At 37.7% G+C, this 26,393-nt stretch overlaps 2 protein-coding genes across 7 annotated transcripts in view; one reads left to right on the top strand and one right to left on the bottom strand.

Moving 5' to 3' along the window:
* The window catches only part of chka (choline kinase alpha), a 27,286-nt gene extending 10,949 nt beyond the window's left edge, over positions 1-16,337 (bottom strand). The window contains exons 1-8 of one of the 2 annotated variants that reach the window (XM_041796655.1): positions 15,860-16,337; positions 15,059-15,167; positions 12,442-12,495; positions 4,594-4,707; positions 3,669-3,802; positions 1,201-1,305; positions 663-721; positions 46-133 (exon numbers count right to left, since the gene is read on the bottom strand). In XM_041796655.1, the coding sequence (XP_041652589.1) occupies positions 46-133; positions 663-721; positions 1,201-1,305; positions 3,669-3,802; positions 4,594-4,707; positions 12,442-12,495; positions 15,059-15,167; positions 15,860-16,095 (899 nt within the window). In that variant the 5' untranslated portion in view covers positions 16,096-16,337. The remainder of the gene's footprint in view (positions 1-45; positions 134-662; positions 722-1,200; positions 1,306-3,668; positions 3,803-4,593; positions 4,708-12,441; positions 12,496-15,058; positions 15,168-15,859) is intronic. The other variant, XM_041796656.1, reaches the window with a different exon arrangement.
* si:dkey-12e7.1 (uncharacterized protein LOC557553 homolog) lies at positions 10,486-26,393 on the top strand. Of its 5 annotated transcripts, XM_041796660.1 has the most exons (5): positions 19,799-20,092; positions 20,558-20,644; positions 20,730-20,815; positions 20,912-21,531; positions 23,034-26,393. In XM_041796660.1, the coding sequence occupies exons 4-5, from the start codon at positions 20,968-20,970 to the stop codon at positions 23,619-23,621; spliced, it is 1,152 nt and encodes a 383-aa protein (XP_041652594.1). In that variant the 5' UTR covers positions 19,799-20,092; positions 20,558-20,644; positions 20,730-20,815; positions 20,912-20,967; the 3' UTR covers positions 23,622-26,393. The 5 variants fall into 5 exon arrangements, with proteins under 5 accessions (XP_041652595.1, XP_041652594.1, XP_041652593.1 ...); XM_041796659.1 differs by having other exon boundaries at positions 19,799-20,413; positions 20,558-20,815; XM_041796661.1 differs by lacking the exons at positions 19,799-20,092; positions 20,558-20,644; positions 20,730-20,815 and adding an exon at positions 10,486-10,749.

The raw sequence follows: 26,393 nt of genomic DNA, 5'->3' as shown, positions 1-26,393 counted from the left end.
TGGAAGAATATATTCAGAAAAAAAATCTGTTTTTTCCTTGCTTACCTGTAGTTGTAGCTGCTGTACTCAAAGTCAATGAGCATCAGCTTCTGCTTGTCTGAGCTCTGGCGACCCTTTAACAGCAGGACATTTCCTGAAAACAAAACATAAAAGTTATTAATTTGAAGAGAGAAAAAAAGAATGACATATTGGGGTATTCAGAAAAAAAATCAGCCTTTTAAAAAAAAATACTGTAGTCAAGCTGCTTCACAGAAAGTGGCACTAAACAAAATATACCCTTAATTTAAATAAAATTCACACAGAGATGCAAGCTTGAAAAGAAAATCCATATTTTCATAATAGAGTCAAAATCAGTTATGGTTTACCCAAGCAGAGCTCAGCAGGTAAAATGTTCCAGAGTTCTAGAGTATTACTGCAGGAGCCCTGGTCACCAGTCAGATACATTACATGACAAAAAACCTTTACAGAGGCAGCCAGGATAATTTGTGATAAGTACATATTTGACATTATTGAGGCTTGGTTATTTTCAAATGATAGCATTTGCAAATCAAAGCAACACTGAACATGAAGACTTTACAAGAAGGGAAGAGTTTGTGTTCTTTGATTTTTGTATTTTTGGACAAATTGAATTCAATATGGAGAATCTTAATCAAATGTTTTACCTTCTTGACAGTCGTTGTGGCAGAACACTACAGGAGAGTGGGTGGACTCCAGCAGACACCTAAACATATGCAAAACAAGGGAGAGCATGATCAATAAGCAGGATTCACAGAGGTAAAAGCTTAACTATGCTCATCTCCAAGTATGGACAACCACAAACCCTGCATATTTTCATTAAAGCACAAAATATTGTGGATTTTTCATCTCTGATTAAGAATTTATCGTTTGCCCTGTGTTTATATTTGCCAATGTAAACAGGGTGGAGGTCCTCTGAAATAAAAGGGAAAGTTAAAAGAACTAAACTAATGATAGAGCTGAGCTTGGTCATGTATATAAGCAGAGTTTGTTTTGTAACATCCTATTTCAAAACACATTGTTACAGGATAATCTGGAATTTTTCTGTGGTAAACATGATCATAGGACCTTCACATTCTGCACTTTCTATTGCATAACACCATGTTTTGAATTCCTCACATGTTTCATGCATCACCAGCTCTGTATTGGTTTGAGTTGAGTGTGTGTGCCTGTGTGTAAACATACTTTAGCATATCCATCTCCTGTGGCAGGTTGTAGCTGAGCATGCGGTTGAAGCGGCGCAGGTGAGACTCCCTGGTGAAGTTCAGCTTCATGACTTGGTTCAGGTACCTGGTGAGAGTTTTACACACACATTCAGTCCACATATTCCTTCAGAAACATGCTTGCTTGATAGCCTAGCTGACACAGAGGAGTCAGATCATGTGACAGTGCAGTGTTGTAGTCTAAATACATTCTAATGTCACCGTGACTCACAGATAAGTATGATGCCATGACTTGACTATCAGTGACTGCTAATCAAAGGTTATGATGACCTCACTGAAATGAGTAGAAATATTTTTGTCTGGTTTTGCATTTCTTCCTATTTTAAACAAAAATCACTTCATGACGATTATATATTAAACTCTAATCATAAAGGACGTTCCAAGTGTTCAGCAAGAACAGCTTTAGTAGAAATGTGACAGTGAAGCAACAATATTGGTAGTAGTTGTAGTTTTGGCACTATTTGCAGCAGTAGTTGTCTGGCGAACATAGTGTGGACAGCTGTAAATAAAAAAAGCAACAGTGCGAAATAAGATCTTATTTCAGATGCATTAGCTGGTCAGAAGTGCTCATCTAGGTATGGCAATGCAAAGCTAATTTGTTTATGATGTACATTTCAAACACAGAGGTTATGACTGTTTGTATAGAGATATAAGATATATCACAACCAAGCCTTTGTATGCAACGCATGATTGACAAAATTACTTAAACTTTGCCACTTACATTTTGGTTTTGAAGAGCACATTATGTATTGAGCAGAGATTACAATCCAGATTTTAGGGTAATTTTGGTTGGGGCATGTTTGATAAAATCATGAAGCTCAAGTTGTTGAAAAATAAAGCTATCTATTTCCTAGAGATCTAAGGGCTTGCTGACATTCTTCAGTGAGGTCAGACATGCCTGTGAGCTGATTGACTGATCTGAACAAAAGTGATTTCTTTATTATCATCTTGATCCATGTTAGAGCTCTGGCTGCAGTTTTCTTGATAAGCTAAAATGTTTGTGAGGAAGACCAACAAAGAAATTACAAAAGTCATTTTACAAATCTTGCCTTAAGTCAGGAGCTTGAATTATTTTGTGGCTTCCTCATCACTCAATTTGCTGTGATAGTTTCATGGTTTGCCCTGTTGGCTTATTACAATAGTAGTGGGGTTCATATGAGTAACAGCAGTCCTCCATCCTTAATTTGTTACATTTAGCATTGGCTCTGGTGACCTGTTGCCTGTTTCACCAGATGGTTATGTCGGATTATGGTGGAAAGTTATGGTTATGGTTATGGTTATGGTGGAAATTCCCCACCAAACCCTCTGCTGAAACCAGTTTATAACTTTAATTGTGTCAATATCTGGTAGCACCACAGCGATGTAAGGCTCATCTAGAGGATATATTCCAAACTGACCAGAAAATTGTCCCAGACATGGCATTTTACTTCATTACAAAGAAATCATGTTTTATGGATGCCAGCTAGGAGACAGGTGTAAGATATAAGTTAGAGCTTAGCTTACGTTGAAACTATCTCTGCTGGTTCAACACCTTACATTTTTATTTTATTTATTTAACCTTTATTTAACCAGGAGAACAACCTCGCTGAGATTGAAAATCTCTTTTTCAAGAGTATCCTGGCCAAGACAGCAGCAGCACAGTCAAAGTTACAGTAAAAAAAAAAAAAAAAAAAAAAAAAAAAATGAGTAAACATACAAGTAAGATGTCAAACAACAGTACACTGAAAGAGAAAACAGCAAGTAAATGTTTAAAACCAGCTACAATCAAACATATCAATGTTAGTAGAACGTAAACCATGTCATTAATAAGATTTTAGGTTCCAAATTCACATAGCTTTTGCAATCCATAGCTGAACTGAAGATGAAATAAATCACCAGACAAAATACACAGATTAAACAAGCCAATTTGCCTCAATCAAATTATCACTGCTGTTCTTTTGAGACAAAATCCATTTTTCTTTATACAAGTTAAACTTACAACTGAATCAAAGGGTATATGGTCCTGATCTCTGCCTTCCTTTCTTGACACAGAAATGTACAAAATCAGAGCAGACAGGTTACGTTTGAAAAAAGTCATCCTGAAAGATAACGCATTACTCATGTACTTTACAAATAATCAGTGGAACAGGAGAATGGACTTTATCCACACACGCAGACAGACATTGTGCAATGTAAAAGTCTTAGTAAACTAGACAGTTATTTCAAATGCATGCACTCTATGATAACCCCTGTCATCTCCTTGTACTCGATAAGTAATCAGTGACGCCAGCTGCTATCTTAGGACCCAAAAATTACAGATACCGAAGGCCAAGTGTCAGATCTGCTCAACCTACATTCTCAGGCTTTCTTTTGAAATCTCAGTTCAAGTAAACTTGATTACTTATTAGCCAATAAAGATGGGACATGAAACAAGACAGAAGTAAAACTCACTTTTCCATGGTTCCAAACAGCCACTTTGGCTCCTTGTTGAAGGGCATCCTCATCCCATGAAACTTGGCCATCTTCTCAGCAACTTCTGCTGAGATGCTGGGGTCACTTAACTCACAAGTGTCCAGTTTACGGCTCTGTCAACACATTAAAAGTTTTAGTCAACCCAATGCCCTATTATCATGCAACACAACTGATTTAATCTGGGGAAAAAGCTCCACAACCAACCCCCAGTAAGCCTTTAGGAGTCATATGTTTTACACGTTTGATGCACATTAGACAGAATTTTTCATGAACCCCAACTTTCAGCAGGACAAATGTTTTCAGACAGGTTATATCTGTTTCACCTATATCTAGCCTGATTATAAGAAGCTGTTGAAAAAAAAAGCATTGGAGTGGCATTGACTTTTAACACAAAATTGATCTGCAGAACCGCCATGCTGTTCCCCCTCCATGTACCATAAAAGTACGTGTAGCTAGCAAAATGCCAACCCATCATGGGTTTTGAAATAGATGACTCAAACCTCAGATTTTAGGATGATTTGATACAAGGTACTGTGGCAGGTCTTTGACCAGTTTTATAGGAGCTGCATGAAGTGAAGTGAATTGAAAAATAGTTTTCTTTCATTTGTAAACATGAACAATGGTAAGAGCTTATGATTTCAAACTTTGATACATTTATTGTACATCTTTTGTATCTTGTATATAATAATAAATGTAGCTTTTACCCTGTAGGCATGTCATTGCCAGAGAAGGCTAATTAACTAATTTTTAAAAAATCTGATATCATCATGCTTTCATCAATAATGTAATCTGATAAAATTATGACAGTGTAAGCAAAATAACTAATGTGCCCCAACAATCAATGCCAGCAGCCAAAGATGTACATTCTGTGCTCTGATTCTTGGTACTACACATGGACACTTACAGGGACATACTGCTCCAGTCTGCCCTGAGGGAAAATACCGTAGAGTTTAGGTCCCAGCTCCCTCTCAGCCAAAATTGCAAACATTACGCTCTCCAACACCATGGCCTCCGCCCCCTGAAAGCACACAACAGAAAAATTAAAGAATAATCAGAGATATACATTTAAATTGTACAAAACCACCACCAATTCTCTGCCTGTGCTGTAAAATACAGTTAAGGAATGCAGACTACAGTAAGAAAAGACAAAGAGTCATCCATGGTCACAAAGTCTGAAAACTTGAAAGATAGAGTGAGATTTGGTTAGGCAGGCAAGAACAAGCCTTTTTTTTCACAAGCAGGTAAAAATCTAAACGGTAACAGTGCTTGTTTGGAATGACTTACTGCCTTCTGACCTTAAAGGGATACTTCAACATATATATTCGCCCATTGCCATAATTCCTATAGTCTTAGTAATTAGTTTGTTTCCTTTAGTTGTTGGTGCAAGCTGTTTGTAGATCTGGGGGGACTGATATACCAGCTGCACAGCTAACGCTATGGAAGCAGACGAAATTTTTTTTTGCTTTCCCTCATCAAACTCATCAAATACACAATCCAACAACTCCAAAACGCTCTTGTGGACTAGTTGTGACCTGCACATTTACCACGCTATGAAATAATAATGTATACTCTGAACTGTTTCTTGAGTGAACCACTGGGTGGAGTGACAGAGTGCAACAGCCATGTCTGGAGTGTAGTTCCGGCCTTGCATTTAACTTTAAAACATCTCCGTCTCATAATGTTGCATGATTATTTCATAGCATGGTGAATGTGCAGGTCACAACTTGTCCACGAGAGCGTTTTGGAGTTGTTGAATAGTGTATTTGATGAGTTTGTTGAGGGAAAGCAAAAAATACCATCTGCTTCCATAGCGTTAGCTGTGCAGCTGGTATATCGGTCCCCCCAGATCTAGAAACAGCTTGCACCGACAACTAAAGGAAACAAACCTATTACTAAGACTATAGGAATTATGGCAATGGGCGAATATGCCAAAATGTTGAAGTATCCCTTTAAGTCTTTGGTAAAATCGGGGCTTGAGCTTATGGTGGAAAATAAAGCTTTTTGGTATGCACTGATCTGCATTTTACAGTCAGTGCAACCATAATGGCTAGTGTTGTGGCAGCTGGCTAAATGAATCTATGGAACTATAGAAATACCAAAACTTTAAATCTTTTTTTTTTTAATTTTGAGCTTTTTGGCCACCAGACAAGATGCTTTGTTTGGTGGAGACCAAAAACTGCACATCACCACAAACACACCATCCCCACTGTGAAGCACAGCGATGGCAGCATCATGCTGTGGGGATGCTTCTTGGCAGCTGGCCCTCAAAGGCTTGTAAAAGTAGAGGGCAAACTGAAAGTGTCAAAACATTTGTTTAAAAATCCTGGAGGACAATCTTATTCAGACAGCAACAGAAGATTTATTTTCCAGCAAGACAAAGACCCCAAACATACAGAGCAAACTACACAGAAATGGTTTAAAGACAACAAGGTGAATGTTCTGGAGTGGCCGAGTCAAAGCCCAGACTTTAATACAACACAGAATTTGTGGCTGGACTTGACATGCCTGATCCCTGTGCAACCTGACAGAGCTTAGGGTTAGAAGAATGGAGTAAAACAGCAGTGTCCAGATGTGAAAGCGTGATTGAGACCTATCCACACAGACTCAGTGCCATGATTTCAGCCAAAGTAATCTAGTAAATACTGAATGAAAGGGGGTAAATATTCATGCAGTAACTTATATTACATAATTTTATTTAATTCATATCACTTTGTAGAAAAATATTTTCACTTGGAAATTAAAGAGGGTTTTTTTGTAATATATCTTGTTCAAAGAGCAACATTGTACTGACCATGATTGATTTATAAAATCAATAAAAGACTAAAACATCCAAGCAGGTGAATACTTTTTATAGGCACTGTATTACATGTAGTCAGTGCAGGAGTGGGGAATAGAAAACCTCAGGGAAAGTTAACTGCAATGCCTGATTTCAAACAATTTATACACATCTTAACAAAAACCACTCAAACACTTGTTTTCAACATCCTGTTGATTTAGCTGATGATATCTGGAATGTTTAACCAGGGGGAGATTATTTGTTAATCTAACATTAAAAGAAAAAAAAAAAAAAAAAACGAAATATTTCACACAAGAATATCAAATTTTCTTAAAAGAGAATTCTATTTCAATTTTGCAATCTGATTTGTGAATTTTCTTATAAATCAGGTTTATTCAACAGACTATATCCAAAAGCACATTAATGTGAATGAGCTGAAAATGTTAAACCTTAGAATACAGTGAATTGTGTGTCCAAAAAGGGATTAAAAGGGAGACATGGATGGAGGAGTGTAAAGAGGAGAAATGCCATGGTTGGGGTGAGCTGAGTTTGCCTGTCAGAGCGTTGAGGGGGACACAAGAGGTAGATTAAAACTTTCCAAAAAGAGCTGGCCCACTCAGAGCGCTGGTCACTGTTAAAGCAGACAGCCTTGTCTTTCTTCCTTTATCTTAAAAGACACACAAAACTCGCACAGCACCAAACGTAGCCTAGAGCCCATGGAGACTCAAGGTTAACTGGGAACACAAACACAAGTACTGGAGCCTGGAAGGCTAGAGCTGTTTGCTGGCTCCTCACCAACTTATTTCTTCTTTGCTCCATTGTGTTGGACAGAGCAAAAAAAAAACAGGCTTTTAACCAAATAGGCAGAAGGGATGGATCTCTGACAAACACAACAAGAGGGTGAACAAGTTATTCCGCAACTGAAACTGGAAGCTATATTTCTTAACGAAAAAGTACAGTAATTAATCTGTATTTTCTTGATGGAATGAATGGAAAGAGATCCCTGCTTTTACCTTTCTTCTAAGAACATTTTCTTCTTAATTCTGTTTCTCTGAGTCCCCTAGCTTTACTCAGGAGCCATACTCAAGTTGAATGCTAAAGTATCCTTTGAATATACGTAAATATTGTAAGAAGTCAGTTTTGCTCATGTGTTGTTTCTACAGCACAGTAACATTTCTACCCAGTTCATGATACATCCTGCTTTATATTGAACCTAAAATATCCACACTGCAACATTCTGCTATCTCTGCCGTCTTAAGTGAATAACCTTCTGATAAATCGCTGCAGGGATGGAGATTTGGATGTGAGTGCCGGGGTCATTGGCTTCTTGCCAGGGAATGTGCTTCAAACTGACCATTCAGCGGGAAGCCAGCTCAAAGGAAACAGTACTGCCTGTTTTGTAGCCTCTGAGATGCTGGACACATTACTATTAACTGTGCTCCAAGCATATTCTTAACAACAGAACAGTTATGTCTGAGAGACAGACAATGATAAAGTTTGATTTAAAAAAAAGACTGTTTTCCAGTGGATCATGATTATACACATTGCCAAACCAAGAAAGGTGAAACCCATGATTTTTATGCTTTTATTCACAGTAAATAACGGGACTGGACCAACCAAGGCCGCAAATGAAAGAATATTGGTGCCACACCATAGGAATCTTTATACAAGCTAGTGCTGGCAACTTATTTTGGAATCTTCTTTGTTATATTTGCTTAAATGAGCTTTAAAAAGGCAGTGGGAAAAACATTAGCAACATGAAATAGTCAGATCCTAGATCCCTCTGGTGGTAACAGTGGCAACCAGTGGAATTTTAACAACTGGTTTATGTTATTTGGTCCCCTCTGTGGTACTGTAGAAATATGCAAGATGTAAAAACCCAAGATGGCAGACTCTGTAGGGGTAGACCACTGTGAATGAATTTATTCTAAGTTAATGAAAAATAAAACAATTTTTGTTGTATTTAATAGTTTATTCCCATTATAAACCCTTCATTATTCTTCTTATTATTATTATTTTAAATGTTGTCTTCTCATCACATGTTTTGTACCATCTTGCATCACTAAATAAAATTTAAAAAATAATAAATATAAATAAAACATTTTTTATTATTTTAGATAGTCCTATTTGTTTGTTCCACTAAATGCTATTAGGCTAAATATTACAAACTGCACCTTTAATCCCAAACAGCAATAGATAAATAAATGTTCCCTGATGGATTTTTAGAAAAAAAGAAAACCTTCCATCTCAATTTCAATAATATTTTCTTTTTTAACCTGACTGTATTGCACAAGCATTTCCCGTGTCTATTAATGTCAAGAACACAGTACACAATTCTAAAAACCTTGATTTTCAGCAGTTGTCTCCTAAATAGTTTTTTCATTCCTATTTACAAAGCATTTGTTTAGCTATACTCTCCCTCCCTAGTTATGTAATGCCTTATCTACAGAATGCTGATCACATGTAGTTCAAATCTCCAACGTGAATTATCCACATTACCATAATCATCTTGACACAGGTACTGTCAGACGACAAGCCAGCTGGCAGTTTGTGCTGAACCAGAGCAAAGACTCAAAGTCCTGCAGGGCTGGTTTACTGGATGCTTCACTCAAATGAAAATCTTTTAGAGGCTGACACTTAGATCATCGTTTCCTGTAGCTGTGTTGACCCAAATCTGAACAGCCAGTCTGTACATGGACTAACCTTCTATTTATGCAAATCTGCAGTCTGCTAGTTGTAACCTACATTGTACGCTGTATAAGCCAAGTCCAGACAGAAACATAAGAGAATTAGATCACTATAAAATAAGATGAGTCTGTTGTATGATTTTCATTCTGTGTGGAACTTCAGAACAAAGTCCAGAAAATTCCCAACAGGAACATTGAACTTTATCTTATCCGATTTCAAAACATTACAATGCTGCTTTGGACATTTCAAGATAGGTTTATACACCCGTTTAAATTCAAATTTTGCTAAAAAAAAAAAAAAAATAGCAACATTGACTGTTCCCCATGAAACACATCAATTAAAGTACAGCTTTAGGGTTAAAGGTTACTATTGCATACCATAATCATATTACTTAAATGTAAATGTAAATGTACTTTATTTATATAGCCCTTTACAACACCCCACAGGTGACCAAAGTGCTTTACAAAAAAAATCAATAGCATTACTTAAGAAGAAGTAATTATGATTTCACTTGTACCTTTGGAGTTATGAAATGCACATGTTTTACCATGGTCTGGTTAGGTAAGGATTGCATTAAGTCAACATTAGCTGGGTCTTTAGGGTCAAAATTGTCAACTACCCCTTGACTGTTGTTTTGACAGGGTGGCTACTTAAAATATCTTCTTAAAACAGTAAAAATACTAATAGATATAGAAAACAGTCTATTAAAAAGTATGAAAAAACTGTATTACAAAAGCCATCCTTTAAACTTGTAGATATGTCCACATAATATAAAGATGTGGGCATAGAAATCTAATTGTCTTTTTGTCATAATGTGTTTAAAAATCTTCTCTTCTTATTAAGATGATTCCAGCTTTTAGGGTTTATAAAACTGGCCAATGTATCACAGTCCATGTTGACCCCAATAGAGCTGTAAATACAAATGCACCACATGTAGCTTCATGACGAAAAAAGGATACTGCTGTGGGTTGACAAGAGTGCTGTAATCTGTGCTATTGCTGGGCTATTGGCACATAAAAGAACAGATAAGTATTGAGGTTAGAGCAGCAGCTGTGAGCAGCTCATAGAGCACCTGCTACATGACTCCAAGGTCAGCTGCTAAATATCCCAGAGCTGAGAAGCAGCACTGATATAGAACCAGTGAAACAATTTGGATCCTAATACTGACAAAGAACATGATTCTGTCTACTGTCAGACACGATAGTACATGGACACTGCGGTTAAACCTCCTGTTTACTAAAAAAGGATATTTTGACTTACTATAGGAAGTTTCAGTTTCCTGTAAAACAACAGGAAGTGGGAGGAGAAGTTGCTTGTTAGGATGTGGAATTTTTTTCCGAGCATAAATGGTGAGCTGACAGAACAACTATCACTTGTTGATTATTAACTTTTGACGAAGAGGAAGACTGCTGTCTAGGATAGTGGGCCAAATCAAACAGACTGTTACAGCAGACATTGCCTTTTAAAACAGGTCACAGGAAATTGAACCAAGGTTAATGTGACTGCAAGCCTGACATACCAGGGTTCTATGTGGGATACTATACGGATCTTTAAACGCCAATACATGGATGGAATAGTCTTGTGCTGTACTCATATGTGAGTTATTTTAAACACATCATTAGCATGTGTCCTTCTCTTCTATGTTCCAAAGGGTTTGGCCTTTGGCCCATTCTTATTCTCCCTATTTTTGCTTCATTTGGGTAAACTGGTCAGTCCTTAGCATTATGTGTTACATCACTTTTGTGAAAATATTCAGACACAGGTCTGCTATAAAACCTGTATCAACTGTTCTTAATCCTTTCTTGTTTTGCCACTATGCAAGTGTGGGTGACCCTCAATGTTCTTCATCCTAACCTAAACAAAAGTGAAGTTATTTTAATTGGACCAGATAACTTGACTTCTGCAGTTGATCATATAGGCCCATTTTAAGACGATATTAAATGTCAGGAGTCATCGTTGAACAGTAAATCCACACGATATGACAAATATTCTCAAAAAAGTTCTGCTGAATCCTCAGACTGCTCCAAGAAATGCCATTTGTACAGACTAGCCACCTTATAGTTTCCAACCCTGTCTATGTTTTGGTTTGTTCGTTTTATTCATTTATTTTTATTCTTAAGTATTTTATTTACTCAAATGAGTTAATGGCTTCCATTTTTAACTTTTTAATGCTATTACTTAATGTTAGGGCACGCCCAGCATATCCTGCAAATTTTAAGCCATATTAATAAATCTTTCAGCATATCAACCATGCAGTTTTGTTCTGTCTGAAGCTGAAGCAATTGTTTGAAAAATTGTAATATCTATATTTCACAACTCTCTTGTTGTAAGTACATTCAGATTTTGTTACCATTTGATCTCTATTCACCGTGTGTTTTTCTTTTAACTCTATAATATATCTGACATGATTTCAACAACACTGCTGAGGCACGAGAAATACTTCACAAAGGTTAATGTGCGGTCCTCGTTATCCAATTAGGATTTACCTTGACCAGACTGTGTGCCTGCCAGCTTGTACTGGGTTGAGTTTTGAACAAGACACTGACACCAGGTCAGTTCTGGTTAGCCTTACTGGTAACAGAAGGCTGGATTAGAGGGAAAATGAGCTGAAAAGACAAGCGGCATAGTTCAGGGAAAGTTGCCAGAGTGGTAAACAAAGCTTCCTGAACTGATGACCTCACTTAATCACATGAGTTGTGAGTCATCTTAATAATGTAGGGGTCAAGAGTTGTGATCACATGAGGTGATGGAAGGATAAGGTATTTCTAGGTCAGGAATGAAGCTTGGCAGAGCTTCAGACAACAGCTGAGGACTCGCAAATACTACATTTATGCTTCATATTCTGTTACGTTTGGCAGCTCACACCAGACAAACTCATTTCAACAAAGAGAGACTTTTTAAAATAAGGTTGTTGAATGCACAAAAACTTTACAAAATATGTGGCATTTCCCATCTCAGTCATGCTGTGGTTAGTAACGTTAGTAATGAGGTTGAACAGGAGTTCAGAACTTAAGTTCAAAAACCATATGCTAACAAAGTTGGTTCTTTTTGGGATTTCCTTGAAACAACTGATGCCCAAGAGGTTCAAAAAACCAGCAGATCAAAAAGAAAAACCCAACCTGACAGAGATTTCATCACACGAATTTTGTAGGAACAAAATAACTTCCAACATCTGGGGATGTCTTTTGCCACAAGAAGAGGGTAAGTGTTGTGGTAGCTGGATGGACACTGACTCACACCGAGGGCAGAAAGACATGCAGTGCACTGGAACCATCATCAGTTACTTACTTGGAAGTGATTTTCTTTGTTTGACTGTCGGGAATCCCCTTTATTACAGGACATCTATCAACAAAAGAAAAGGGAAAGAACTATCCATGAATACATGTGAAGCCTTTCATCAAAGCCAACATCCAAGCCTAACCATGCCTGCAGGGCAGTCAATACAGTATGAGTTCAAACACACACCAAGTCTTTTGGATATAAAGAAGAAAGACAAGTCAGACTAATCAATGCTCCCCTGACTACCCACAATGCAACAAGCCAAAATCAGAGAACACAGATAGAGGTCGGACAGAATGCAGGAGGAGAGGTAAAACTATACTCCAAAACTCATCTGGAAACCTGATATTGGAGTTGACATTCTTTGGATTACATATAAGGATGGGCAATTATTTGATCTAGATAGGGGTGTGCAACAAAATGTACTGTTATGGGGATAACAGACACACAATTACGCTTGATACCGATATGTCAAAAGCCTATCACTATGATAAGCACTGAAGGAATCCTGAGCGTAAAAAGCTTAGCTTGTGGCAACAAGATGAGCCAAAGCAAGCAGCAGCTCAGCTTGCTGGTGACAACTTGTATTCCTGAGAAGTGTCAGGCAGGCTTTGATATTAAACCCTTTTTTCCAGTGTTTTATTCATCCTAATCTGCTTAAATTTAAAACTAGGAGGCAGCCTTCAAAATGTCTGATAGAGTGCACCTTAATGAAGTATATTCTAAACCTTAATGGACGGACTGTCTGACTAATTTAGGCCTATTTCTTTATTTAGAAACCGCTCAGCCCCTACAAGGATTTTGAGGTTATAAATCATGACACATCGTGATATCACTCAAAACAAAGAAATGAAGAAAAATGTGATCACATATTTTTTGCCTTATGCTAAAGCAATATTATCATCAGGGCTTAAAACAAATCATTAGTCATCATCTGATGACCAAACAACATATTTTCACTGCTGAGAAACACAGTCGCCAGTCCACCTAGACTGTGTTTGATTATCAGTAGCTGTGTACACTCACAGTGGCATCTGACTTCCTAAATCTTATTAGCTTTTTGATAGGACGTCACTAATTCCAGTCGTTCAGACCTCATAGAGATTGCTGCAGTTACCTTGGTGAAGGACACAGTGCTTTTGCTGTCTCAAACATCCCTCGCAATAAAAGAGCAGCTTATACGACCATTAGAAATTTTACAGACTTTGGTTAATTCTTAATGAAGGTCTCATCAGGCTTGGTTAATGCACAACATGAAAATGAATAACTTTATGGCTATGAATAACATGTTTTAAGGCTGAGAGAGCAGCAAAGGGCAGCCTGTGTCTTTTGGGGCTTTTGTATTTGTTTCTGGCTTTAATTTATCGCAAACAGCCAGCAAATAATGTAATGTTCCAAACACAACCCATAAATAAATGAAACAACAGGAGATTGGGATTTGTTGTTTATTGGAATCCTCTTCAAATGTTTAAGGGCCTTGAACCCTTGTCGCTTCATATTTTTGAATGAAACAATCTTTTGCTATGGGAGATTGTGACTGAGCAGTTATCTTTGGAACAGCTCTGTTGCTGAATGCAGCAATAATGCTGAATGAGCCTGCAGGTAGCCTGGATCCTGAACTCTAAACACACTGGCCACATCATCTTAGGAGATAAAAAGGCTCTATCTGTTTGTCTGAACTGCAAGTTCTGTAGAGCTGTATAGAAAAACAATATGCATCTGTTGTGCAAATAAACATTGCAAAAGGCCAATAAGCTAACGACTTTTCTCTTTGCTGTGTTCAGCTGAGTGAGTTGCAAATGTGCCGAATCATTTCCTGCTCTTCTGTTTAGCCACTGACACAGAAATTCAGCTGACTTCTTAATGATTAGTAATCAGGATTAAGAGCAGAGAAGAGAGACAGGAGAGGTGTTTCAGCTCCTTTTTTCCTCCATACATTATCTCCCCCGCTTTGTCAGCTGAGATAGTGCAACATAAGTGTGCGTTACATCTTTGTATTAATAGGCTGAGATTTCAGAGATCTCATACTGTACCGTGTTTTTGGGTGGGTTCAACTGGGAACAAGAGTGCCCAAGGCACGCTCCTTTGGGAAGCCTACGGCAAAGAACACATGCATGTACAGCCATGGGGGTACATCACTATGTACAACAATGGCTAACACGCACACACTCACACATACACACATGATGGCATAACTGTACATGCATGCACACACTAACAAGCAGATGATCTGCAGACACACACACATAAACAAAAACCTCACCAAGTGGCCTTGACATGTCTTTCTATTAGGTTTTTTCCCTGTTACTAAACTACAGCTGTAAAGTAACCTCTGACCCCAGTGACATGTGTAAACTCTGATAAAAAAAAGTGTGCAGGCCACAAAATTAAACAGGTAACTTAAATACACCTTTTGTGTGCGTTATTTTTAAACATATCTCTTGTTGGTTTTGTTTTTATTTACATATAGGCTGATAACTACAACACACTGAGGAAAGTCAGTTCTAAGGTATAAGGCAGCATGCCCTTTTTGGATGCTTTGCCTATCTATAACTCTGGTTTCATACAGTGAAACAACACAGTTTAGCTGTGTGTCAAAGACAGTGGACTAGAGATGTGTTCCCACCTGCAGAATGGCCCCATACAGTCGCAGCAGGACGCTCCTCGGCTCGTCCCCAACGGTGTCCAGGCTGTCAGGGAGGCTGCACAGGAAGAGCTTGTTGCTCAGACCTCCCCTAGAAGACAGGTGTTCAGAGGGCTGATTAATAAGATATGGCTCCTTTTATATTCATTCATTTGATTGAGCTTTTTCAGGTCTGTGTAGTGCTTTAAAGTCAAGAATTGCATATAAAAGAATACAGGAGATCATAGAATAGGATTTGAAAAGATTCTAACAAAAAGCTAGAAAAAATGCAAGCTGATTTGCCACTGTTATTAATCCCTAACCTCCCCTGTCATAAACATTGAAATTACATGAAGGGCTGTGTAAAGAATAAACATTTTAATCAAATAATATTTCAAAAGAGCAGACTTTATCTAAAAGAGCAGTCAACCATGTACCCTGTGGAAAACCCTGCATACTTTTTATTTGCTGTGTGCTGTTTTGGGAGTTGGCCCCTCACAGAAAAATGTGGTCTGTAAGGCTTTTGGCAGATACAGGGCTATGAATGACACATTGACACAACATGCAGGGCACCTTACCCTCATCGTTGTTTCGTTATTCTCTGTACAGAGATCACTCCTGGGATTAGTTTAAGGATGACATCATGACTACCGTTTCCCCCTCCAGTTAAAGGACTCTACTCCGAGTAAGCTTTGTTTAACCCTTTACATCATGGTATTGGGCGGTACCGCAGCCTTCGCATCCTAGCTTCATACTTAACTGGGCCTTACATTAAAAGCATAGCGACAAATGAACACAGTGTACCTTATGATGGCGATATGAAAGTCTTCCTCAGCCAGGCTCTTCCAGGCTCCATGAAGGAACTCTCTGCACCACATATACGCCTTTCGCCGGGTTTCCAGGTCGGGCTGGTCCAGACGGGCAAGCTCCTTACAATCCTCGTCGGTGTCGGGCTGGACCTGCAGGGCGTTCTCGGTCACTAGCAAACCCAGCGACATTGAGGGGGAAGAAGAAACCCCGTTGATAAATTTGGTTTTCATTTTGTTTTATTTAAAGACAGATTTAAATTAAAGAATTAAATGTGCTGAACGATGCCCGGAGTAATTATAAACTGTTGTGTGTCTGACTAGTGACGCAGTACGATTTATTTCTGTTACAAATTTATTATGTCTCGAAAAAGGACAGCAATTGAAAAAAAAAATCTTTATTATTTTTATGAGCGAATGTCCGCTTCAGCTCTGGTCAGAATTGAAGTCGCGGTGGGAGTTAACTAGCCGAACGGTTCACGGGCAAGGAATGAATAAGATGAAGAGGATGCGCCGAATTAAAGGAAGCGTGGGTAGGCGGGATGAGGGAGGTCACATGTTACGTTAGCGTCCATTCTCTCCTCTCATTGGTTGGCCCAGACACAGCCCCGCAGGACCAAAACAAACCAGACGGTGCATTGAGCAAACGGGGTAGTATTTCACAATCTAGATTAATTTAAAGTTGTTTCACATATTGTCCTTTGAATGCGTCTTGTCAGAAATCTCAATTTTTTAAAGAGTATTTCATATGGAAAGATGTTTCAAATGGGTTTACTTCTTAGGCCTATTGGCTATCTTGGTGAAAATTTGGATTATGCATTTAAATAGTGTAAAAGACAGCTGAACGTAATCTTTCAAGGCAGGGGAATCACTAGAAATAGCCAAAATTTAATCCAGACCAGCTTTTATTTTTATGCATGTTAGAGTCAGCAGAGTAAAAAGTGCACACAAATATCCCCTTTGGTTTTGAAATGTTAATTAGTCCACATGTATTTTAAGGCTCAATTAAAATTCCTTCATTGTTGCTCATTATATAACCCATAGGTCTAACACAAACGATTGATACCTGCAAAGGCTCCCAGTCTAATCGCTCTGCTTCGTGCCCATGTGTGCTAGAAACTTGTTTACTTTCCAAGGAATGGTGGAAAGCAGCTTCTACGTTTCTCTTCAACAATCAGACATGTAGAATCTTTAGCTTGTATAAGGTGTTTGGTACTCGCAAGGGGTCCATTTCTTTCTTTATTTTCGCTCTGTAAAAACGGAAACACTGTGTAAAACACGTCCCTAAAGCTCACACTGCAGAGATAATAAATTCAGAACATGCATCAGGCACGCGCTCTTAACCCATGTAATTCAGTCATTTTATGGTCTGAATTGAAATATTCCAAATGCGCTCAAAAATGACTGTCAGTTAATAGCCTACGAAAGAACACGAGGAAAATAATGTTTCGTCAGTCAAATGGGTATATGGGGTAAACTACTACTTACGCTAAGTCTTAAAACTGCATAGACTACGTGAACATCACACTAACTATAGGCTGTAAGGGTATTTACATGTCCCCCTATGTTCTGAGTAATAGTCAAGCTTCGATATTCCTGGAAGTCTACTTCAGACTTCTACACGTTATTGGCTCCTTCAGGCCATGCCCTCACGCAGGCTAGCAAGGAAAACCTTCAGAATCGGCAGAGAAATAAGAGGATATCTGAGGAGGATGCACTGTGCAGCGTGCAACCATGAGCCTAGGGTGTGCAATTTGCATGACCAAGCAAAAAAAAGAACAGTTTAAGTTTAGTGCCATCTAGTGGCTTTAAAAGGCAAACAACCTCGTCTGTTCAAAACACCATAACGATAAAATAAGCACAATGCTTGAACAAATACACAGTTGCTAAAAACAAAAAAAAAAAAAAATCAAGAGCATCTGGACGATACTTTGTGTTAAGTGAGTTTATCTCTGTACAAAAGATGGAAAAGCTATAGAACAACACAACTCCGTGTTATAAAGAAAACCAAGTCATTATTTCTTGGTTACAAAGGGATCTGTCAATCTTTGGGCGCATTCTGATTTGTAAAATAGAAATACTTTCTAGATTAACGTACCCTGCCTTTTCATTACTTATGTCTGATAATTTGTTTAAATCAATCATTGAGAATATTTTGAACTTCAAAAACCAACACCATTATCTTAAGAGAAACAATGCAGTCAAACCACCAACAGATGACGATTTAAATGTTATTGACTATGAAGTAATGCATGGCATGATTAAAAAAAAATGGCAACTACAATTCATAAGTAATTGTAATGGGATGTGGTTCAACCTTCCTTCTGAAATTTTCAGAGTGTGGCGGAATTTGATTTCTTTTGTAGAGCGACTTCTGCATCTCTATACTTCCCATTAAGAGGTCAAAATTTCATCAGCAAGTCTGCTGGACACCAGCCTTTAAGCACAGTTTTAATCTACATTAGGCCTACTCATCAGTGAGGAATAACAGGTGTATTTTGTTACTCAGCCAGTGTTCGTGGGTCTGGTGGACCCACTGCATTTGTGGGTTTTTAATTCAACATAGGCCCAGAAAGGAGGTAGACAGAGAGAAGGTACACAGGACCTCCAATTTCCACACTTTTTTTTTTAGCCCTTGGTCAACTGGACCCGAACATCCTGTATGTAATACAAATGTGTAGATGGGGGTATAAAGTGTGTGGTCATTGAAAATTTGTTCTGATATATGTTCTTCACAGAAAATGAGCCAATGCCAGTGAGTCTGAGTTTGAAAAAATAACTACTCATATCATTTTTTCTTTTAATAAAAAATGAAAACGGATCCCACAGACCCGAACACAAGGGTTAAAAGAAACTCTTTTTGTTCTGGTGACTGTGTGGAGAAAGGTAGCTATTTGGTCTATTGTACACTTGGTGGATTCAGAAGGGAATGTTTTTTATTACAGTGAATTTATTGATAAATGCAATATCGAATGCGCCATAAATCAATATTGAGCAGTTCCAATGGCAATCCTAAAGCAAAGCTAAAAATGTAAGAAGACATGCTATCATATGATAAGGTAATATCACTGCTGCGATCGCTTTTAATAAATTATTTAAAATTTACAAAAATAAAATTCAAGAATTGAATTATAAAATGTGCTCTCACAAACGAACCTTTCCCCCTTTTGCTAAAAGAGAAAATTTTGTAAAAGATTTCTCGGATAATAAATCACAAGATTAAGAACCGTTAACTTATCTCTTCCAATTTTGCCTAAAGCTGAAGAAACACATTTCATGACAACATGTGATATTTCCCCATGAATTTGTTAGACATAGAATAAATATTGGGGAAAAAATGAACATTCTATGAATCTCCATTGAAACTGTATAACATCTGTATTTGTATCTGTATTTTTGTTTGTGAGTGTTTGAGATCCTTCAGTAACCTTGCAAAGCAGATGGATACGTCACTGGCGAAAATGGCGGTTGTGTGAAACAAATCCATCTGGCGTGTCAGGTTAATCCTTCAGGGGATCTTTTCAAAGTAGGATCTCAGAAAGAGACTTAGATTCATCAAAGCTAACATTTAATTAAATGTAAATGTAAGAAAACATGTATAGCTAATACCATTATTATTCTAGCCAAACAATAACCATAAATGTCGTTTTGTGAAAATGAGACTAATATTTTTTGCCCTCCTTAATGAGTTAGTGAACCCAAAAAATATTACTGAAATAACTATTTTTTTCCTCTAAACACTGCCTGAACACAACATTCAAATATAACATATTCTTCAAAGTTTCTTTAGTGTTATTTGTTCATTAATTCACAAATGACTTCATGCAGATTCTTGAGTAAAGACATTTTAATCAATAACAATAGTAAAAACCTCGAACGCATCAAAAACCGCCCATCGGCGCAACGCCGTTGTAGAAAATATGCAACCCAACGCATTTTAATGACGTCATCACCAATGAGCCTCAACAAAAACAACAACAGAACTCAGCTGTTCTTAAGCTAACTAGCCGGCCTAGTTACTAAGTACTGTTTAGTGGTGTTTTTTTTTAATTTTTCGGATTTTTAGATGCTGACCTAGTAATGAATATATTTCGAGATGAAGCACTTTCCATGATTGTATCAATAACGCACAGTTATTCCGTTTAATTTGAATCTTTCTTTGTTCCTTCGTTTAGCCTTTAGCAAGTTAGCTTCGTTACCGAGGACAACAGAAACCCTGCTTGACCAAAAGGTAACAATTACGGCGTTTTCTCGATCATGGCACGAACCGTTGACTTAATCCCTGATATAATATTTACGAGGAAAAGCTCCAATTATTTGGATTGGTTCGTGTTTGTTTGAAATGAGCTTAAACAAATGTAAACAATCAGCAAAAATTTGGCGAAGCTGCTGAAAGACCCAAGTCACGTTACAGGATGTGTCACTCAACCTGAATGTAACTTAACCCGGTGATAAACGCTAGAAAGTGTACGTAACGTGCAAGTGTTTTTCCAAGTAATGGTTGAAGACTTTCTCTGATCACGGCTAGAACTATCGCCACACCCCCTTATCAGTAAATATCTTTAGTGTCTTGTTCCTGTAAATAACAGAAAAATAACCGAAGAACTAAAAATACTTAATGCAGATATGACTGTGACTAACAAAAAACGTCATCAAAATACTGAATTATCGAAACTGCTTGTTCATTCAACTCTAGAGTTTATGAAGTTGCATCTCAGAGGAAGACATTTGAACAGACCAAGTGCTCTTACTTTGGTTACTAGAGAAAATTCTGACGTTTTTGGTAAGGCGAACCATGATTAATGTATGATAATTACTATTTCTGTATCTTTAGATTTTACACTCAATATTTCTAAACATTATCTTAGCTTTCCAGTGTGACCAACAACTGTTAGTAGTATGAACTTTTTTGGCAACCCAAATCTAGTTCCTTTGCTGGTGAACTTCTGAACAAGTGAGGTGATATCCTTTTTGCAGTATGCTTTGTACAAAAACTGGAGATAGCATCAACCTTTTTAATGTATTTGTGTGTGTGTTTCATTACTTTCAGGACTTCCCTTTTAGAAATATTTATGGCAACACAGGTGGAGATTTTGATCTCCACCAATGACTTCTACTGTAACTCCATCATATTGCATCATGTCGCCACGAAAAAGACCTCTGGTTCCTGTCAGCAGCCGAAGAAAAACAGTTGACGACTACTTTCCATTCAACTTCCTGCCAGTGGAATGCCAGTTGCATGTCTTGTCCTTTCTGAATGAGGTGGACAAGTGTAGCTGTGCTTTGGTTTGCCTGAGTTGGAGCTGCCTGGTTCGCTCATGGAAGCTGTGGAGGGTGGCTGACTACTCTCGACGTGGTGTTTTCCATCTGGGTCAGGAGCGTCTGCTGGTTTCCAACCGTGAGTTTGAGAGGTGGAAATCCTGGGTCCACCTCTACACCCACCACCTTATTTCCCGCCGGGCCAGCCTCCTCACGCTGAAGGCCAGCTTTGACCTGGGGGATCACTGCAACAAGTGGTGGGAGCTGCTCAGTCACCTGCTGGACAATGTGCACTGTAGAGACCTCAGCCACCTGGACCTGAACTGGACCTGCACTCTTCTTGAGCCACTGGACCTCAGGGTCCATTCCAGCTCCAGTTCACACCAAGACAGCATTACTAAAATGGACCAGGTAACTGTGAATATCTATCTATCTATCTATCTATCTATCTATCTATCTATATATATATAATATATATATATATATATATATTATATATATATATATATATACCTCACTTATGAACATTTTTTTTGTTTTTAAAATCACAGTCAAACATAGCAAAACAAAACTTAAATAACAACAACAATAACAGACCTAGCTATTCAAGACAGACTGCCACCTTAAGAGGAGAAAGAAATGTGTCCATGACAGTCGAAATATATAATGTCAGTGAATTGAATGAAGGTCAGGGGGCAATTTTATAAATCCCAGACTGTACATAATTGATCGAGGCACGAGGCAAAGGCCAAAGAGCAAAGAGCAAAGACAGGCAAGCATCAAACAATGCAGCTCATAGCATTTATAGTAGATGAAAGCACTATATGAGACTTTCCATACTTCTTTAATATGGAGAGATAAGGTTGCCAAAAAAAAAGACTGGCCAGCTGTGAAAGGAAATGCTTTGAGGTGGGAGATATAGTCTTAAGGCCACGGAAAGTGTGTTGTTTGGGCAAAGAATCAATGAGAAGGGGAGAGAGAGAGAGAGAGACTAACATTTTTTGTTTATCTTTTATATAAGACAACTAAAGAAATAACCTAAGGGAAGATGAAATTTTGACTTGTGCATGCCTCTGTCTGAGTAATTTGTAAAACCAAAATCCATCAAACCCGGTTTTAAACAGGGATTCTGATGGATAGTTGATGAAGACCCAGCATTCCTGTAATCTTTTGTAGAATCTCAAATTTGTTACACAGGATGAAGTTATCTTGGTTTTGGTTAGTTATGTTGGAAAGTGAAAATGTTAGAAGAAGGCCCATTAAGAGTAATTATTTTAAGACAAGACCATGTAACTTTTCATTATTAAACAAATTTGCTACTTAACAGACAAATAGTATCACTTCCCTTCATGGGAAATTGTTTAAATAAATGAAAACTCTAATTATAAAATTTGTATTGATGAATAATGTTCCATCTCATGTTATCTTGTGAAAAAAAAAATAGGGCATGATTAGTGTCCTGATCAGATTTATATAAATGCAAATTTGTACCTTAGATATTATTAATCTAATCCAAACTATGACTGGGATTTAAGGGACAGGATTGACCATAAAGAGGCCAGGGGCAACGTGACACAAACATAATGATAACCACCATAAAGACTAATATTCAAAACTTTTATATTGTATGTATATTTAGACCCACATGTCCTACAAGAAAATTGTACATTTCTAAAGCACAATTTAGGAGGTATAAACAAAAAAAGGCGTTAATTTGACATTGCATGTAGTGCCATATATGAATTCATAGAAGAAAATTAATATGATGTGCAATAAGTGTACTTCACTAGTGGCATATCTGTCAGAGAAATTTATGATTCAGCAAATCATGAGCTTGTAGAATCACAAAAGTCCTTGTCTTTTTTATACAGATGAAGTTGGTGCAGATGGATTAATGTGATTTAATTTTTCAGGTAACCAGTTTCCAGGAGTTGCTGACTAAACTCACCCACAGCTGCCCTCGCATCTCAAAGATGCGTCTACACTTTGACTGGTCTGATTTGTCTGTGTCCCTGCTTACCCAGTTTCAGCAGCTCAGAGTCCTCGAGCTAAAATCCTTCTGGGTCTTTAAAGGGGTGACTCCCTCAACTCTGCAGACTCTAACAAGATCCCTGCCCAACCTAAAGTCTCTGACTTTAAACATTCTAGTGCCACTGAGGAACCTGGGTATCTCATACACTCTGGAGTCTCAGTCTTTGGAGTTCCTGGATGTGTCACCAAGCAGAGGCCTGGTCTTTAACTGTCTGAAGCTGCCTGCTCTGCGTGAGCTTCGAGCCAAGAAGATCATCCGTGGCATCACACTGGACCGGAGGACCAGGCTGAGAATCCAGAGCAGGTGGCCCTGCCTGTACCATGTCCTCCGGGAGGGGACCCCCAAGCTTCAGGCTCTCAATAATGAGAGGCTTCTCCCCACATGGAGAGAGGAGAGCTACGGGGAGCTAAATGCAATCCTAGGACAGTCTTGTTACTGCATTCAACATCTAGACAGCTGGCTCTGGTAGCTGACTGTGTGATGTTAAACAAGCTGGCAGGAGAATAAAGCAATATATTGCTTTTACATGTTTTAGTCCTTATCTGAATAAAACTGTACTGTAATGAACTGAGAGACACAAGTTGAACATACGTTCCTGCAGATTTAAACTGACACTTGAAGGACTGCAAATTTGCAATTCTTTATCAAGAAGCTGCTGTTACCATACAAAAGACTTTTCCATATTTGGTCTTTAACTGTTTCAATTTGTTGTCCCATATCTTCCAAAAAGCTGTATGCACTGTTGTGTGCAGGTCTGGATACATTTCCACTGGAGCTCTGTGCTGGAAAAGTTAGATTAACAGTTAACCTTACCTGAGTGTGGTGTGTATGGCCTATGTTTTGTGATGGTAAGGCTTAGTTGATTAAATTAAACAAAGTGTCATTTAATTTTGAAGTCACATACTACTACAAAAAAATCTACAGATCCAAGTGTAATTTGCCAGAATATTGCAACAGAAGTACAACAAAGTAATTCTCAAAATATCCGGATTTCTTCTCTGTATGAGTTTACATAGAAGAACTACCAGCTCCATTAGTAATAGTAAGTTAAATTATTGACTAAATTCACTTGTAATAGCTCATGATTGTATTTGATGACTAAAAAGAAACAAGGCCACAAACAGCCAATATGACAAATTGTGCACATCAGCAAATCAACATATAAATCTGAATTCAAACTGATAATGTGCTCAGCTCTTTTCATCAACAAAACATATCTAATTATACACTGGTGCTATGTAAGTGATATAGAAGAGGACCAAAAAGCTTCTTTTAAGTGATGGTTTGTACCTGTCTAAAGCAGCGCTGTAGGGGTCCAAGCAGGTTGCAAGCATTCAGATGTTTCTATTAGCTTAGGATAAGGAACAAACTCTAGGTTTTCTTTTGAGAAGTTTATTATGTAAATTTTAACATTTCTGCTTCTAATGGTTCTTTTTCTGTCAAAACACAGGAAGAAATATTAATTTGATTTATTGCATTTTTCCCCCAAAGCTATTTTAGTTGGATAAGAAAAACAACTGAACTGTTCAGTTAAACACCGATCAACTTGACCTAAGTGGATTTTTGAGCACTGAAGCTTTGCATCTTTTCATCTTGTGCCTTACGCTGTAAACTAAAGACATTTGTCTTCTTGCTGACTATCAGCATGAGGCATTTATATCGTATGTGCAGCACTGGAGGGTTTTTTTTGTCTTTTTTTTTACTTAAAATGCTTTTAACAGTAAAAATATTTGGAAAACTATTCTGAAAACCATGCAGTTTTGCTTTGCGTTGAGGTGTTTTACTCAATATTTAAAAAAAAATGAACAAGCAACTGGTGAAACTGAAAATGTGTTTACAGTATAACAGAAAGCAATGAAAGCCACTTCAGACTCGTTTGAAATTTGTTTTCACCACACACTGTAAGACCAAACAGTAAAAGATTGTTAAAAAATGTAGTTTTTAAAGCTTGTTCAGATTTACTTTTCTGAGTTGACAAATAACATTTTTAGTTCCAAGCTAGCAGTACTTGATCTCTTAAAGTATTTTGTTGTTATTGCATTCGAGTAATCACCCCTTTATCTTAAGTTTTGCCAGAACACCTTTGGGCTTCAGTCATTTTGCACCATTAGAGAAGTTACCAACTCAGTAAGAGAAATCCCACCTGTGTGAAGCAATGACAATGAAGCATGGATGGTGTACTGAACATGATGGAAGAGCACTTCCTGGTTCTGTGTGCATCTTTCATTTGATGATACCTTTTGACATACAAGTTAGCATACTGTGGGTGACATGAATGTCCAAAATTAAATCATTTAAAGAAATAAAAGAAAAATGTCAGTGGATGAGTAATACGTAGCTTCGTGAAAAGCCCTTTAACATGCCAACATACGTTGGATTTCGACAGAAGGTTAAGAGTTGTAAACCCTGATAATTTACTACAACTTAAAATATTAGAGGAAACTGATAACCTACTAATAGGTAATACTGCCATTTTAAGTGTGCTAAAGTGTTTTTTTCATCCATTGTAATTTTCACTTTAATTCTAAACATTTTGATTTTGATCATTTGTGCCACACTAGGTAATTAAACTTAGCTTAGACAGCTACAAATAACAATGATTTGTGGTGCATGTTGAATCAGGAAGTGCATTTCCTTTGTGTGTGCACACCATCCATGTTGTATTGAAACGGTTGGAATTGTTTAACTTGGTGGGTAACTTTACTCATGATGCAAACGTGTCTATTGCCCAAAGCCATTCTGGGTAAACTGCAGGTTAGGGATGCTTGTCAAATATTTTACATGACAAAAATAATTAAGATGATTGAGTACTTTCACTGAAAACTAAAAAAGTGTTCCATCAACCCAGAAAAATAGAGCTGAAATAGCTGTTTTTTTAATTTTTAGTTAAAACAAATCATTTATTTTTGACAACATTTTACGGTTTGGTCTTGTGGTGCATTTGAAACACTCAGTTTGCATTCAAGAACTGGATTTTGAATTTTGATAGTGTTTTGAATGGAGTTTGTAGAGATGTAGATGATCATTGGTTCAACATGTTGTTCAACAAGATGTCTAAACATTTTATGACCCAGCATTGAAGCCTGCCCACCACAGTTGGTTACAATTACTCTAGAATGTTCTGATTAATGAACATTCTCATTAAAGGGGACATATTATGCAAAAATCACTTTTTCAGGCATTTCTAACACAGATATGTGTCCCTGGCCAATCCTCTATAGTACCAGAAAAATCCATTCCC

This window comes from Cheilinus undulatus, linkage group 9 (genome assembly GCF_018320785.1).
Source record: "Cheilinus undulatus linkage group 9, ASM1832078v1, whole genome shotgun sequence".
NCBI classification, from domain to species: domain Eukaryota; kingdom Metazoa; phylum Chordata; class Actinopteri; order Labriformes; family Labridae; genus Cheilinus; species Cheilinus undulatus.
Note: the sequence above shows the minus strand (reverse complement) of the source record. Positions and strands in the feature narration are given on the sequence as shown.

Coding starts and splice junctions, on each gene's coding strand:
- si:dkey-12e7.1 (XM_041796661.1), top strand. CDS start 20,968: ATGACTTCTACTGTAACTCCATCATATTGCATCATGTCGCCACGAAAA. Junction 21,532..23,033: donor GCATTACTAAAATGGACCAG/GTAACTGTGAAT, acceptor TTAATTTTTCAG/GTAACCAGTTTCCAGGAGTT.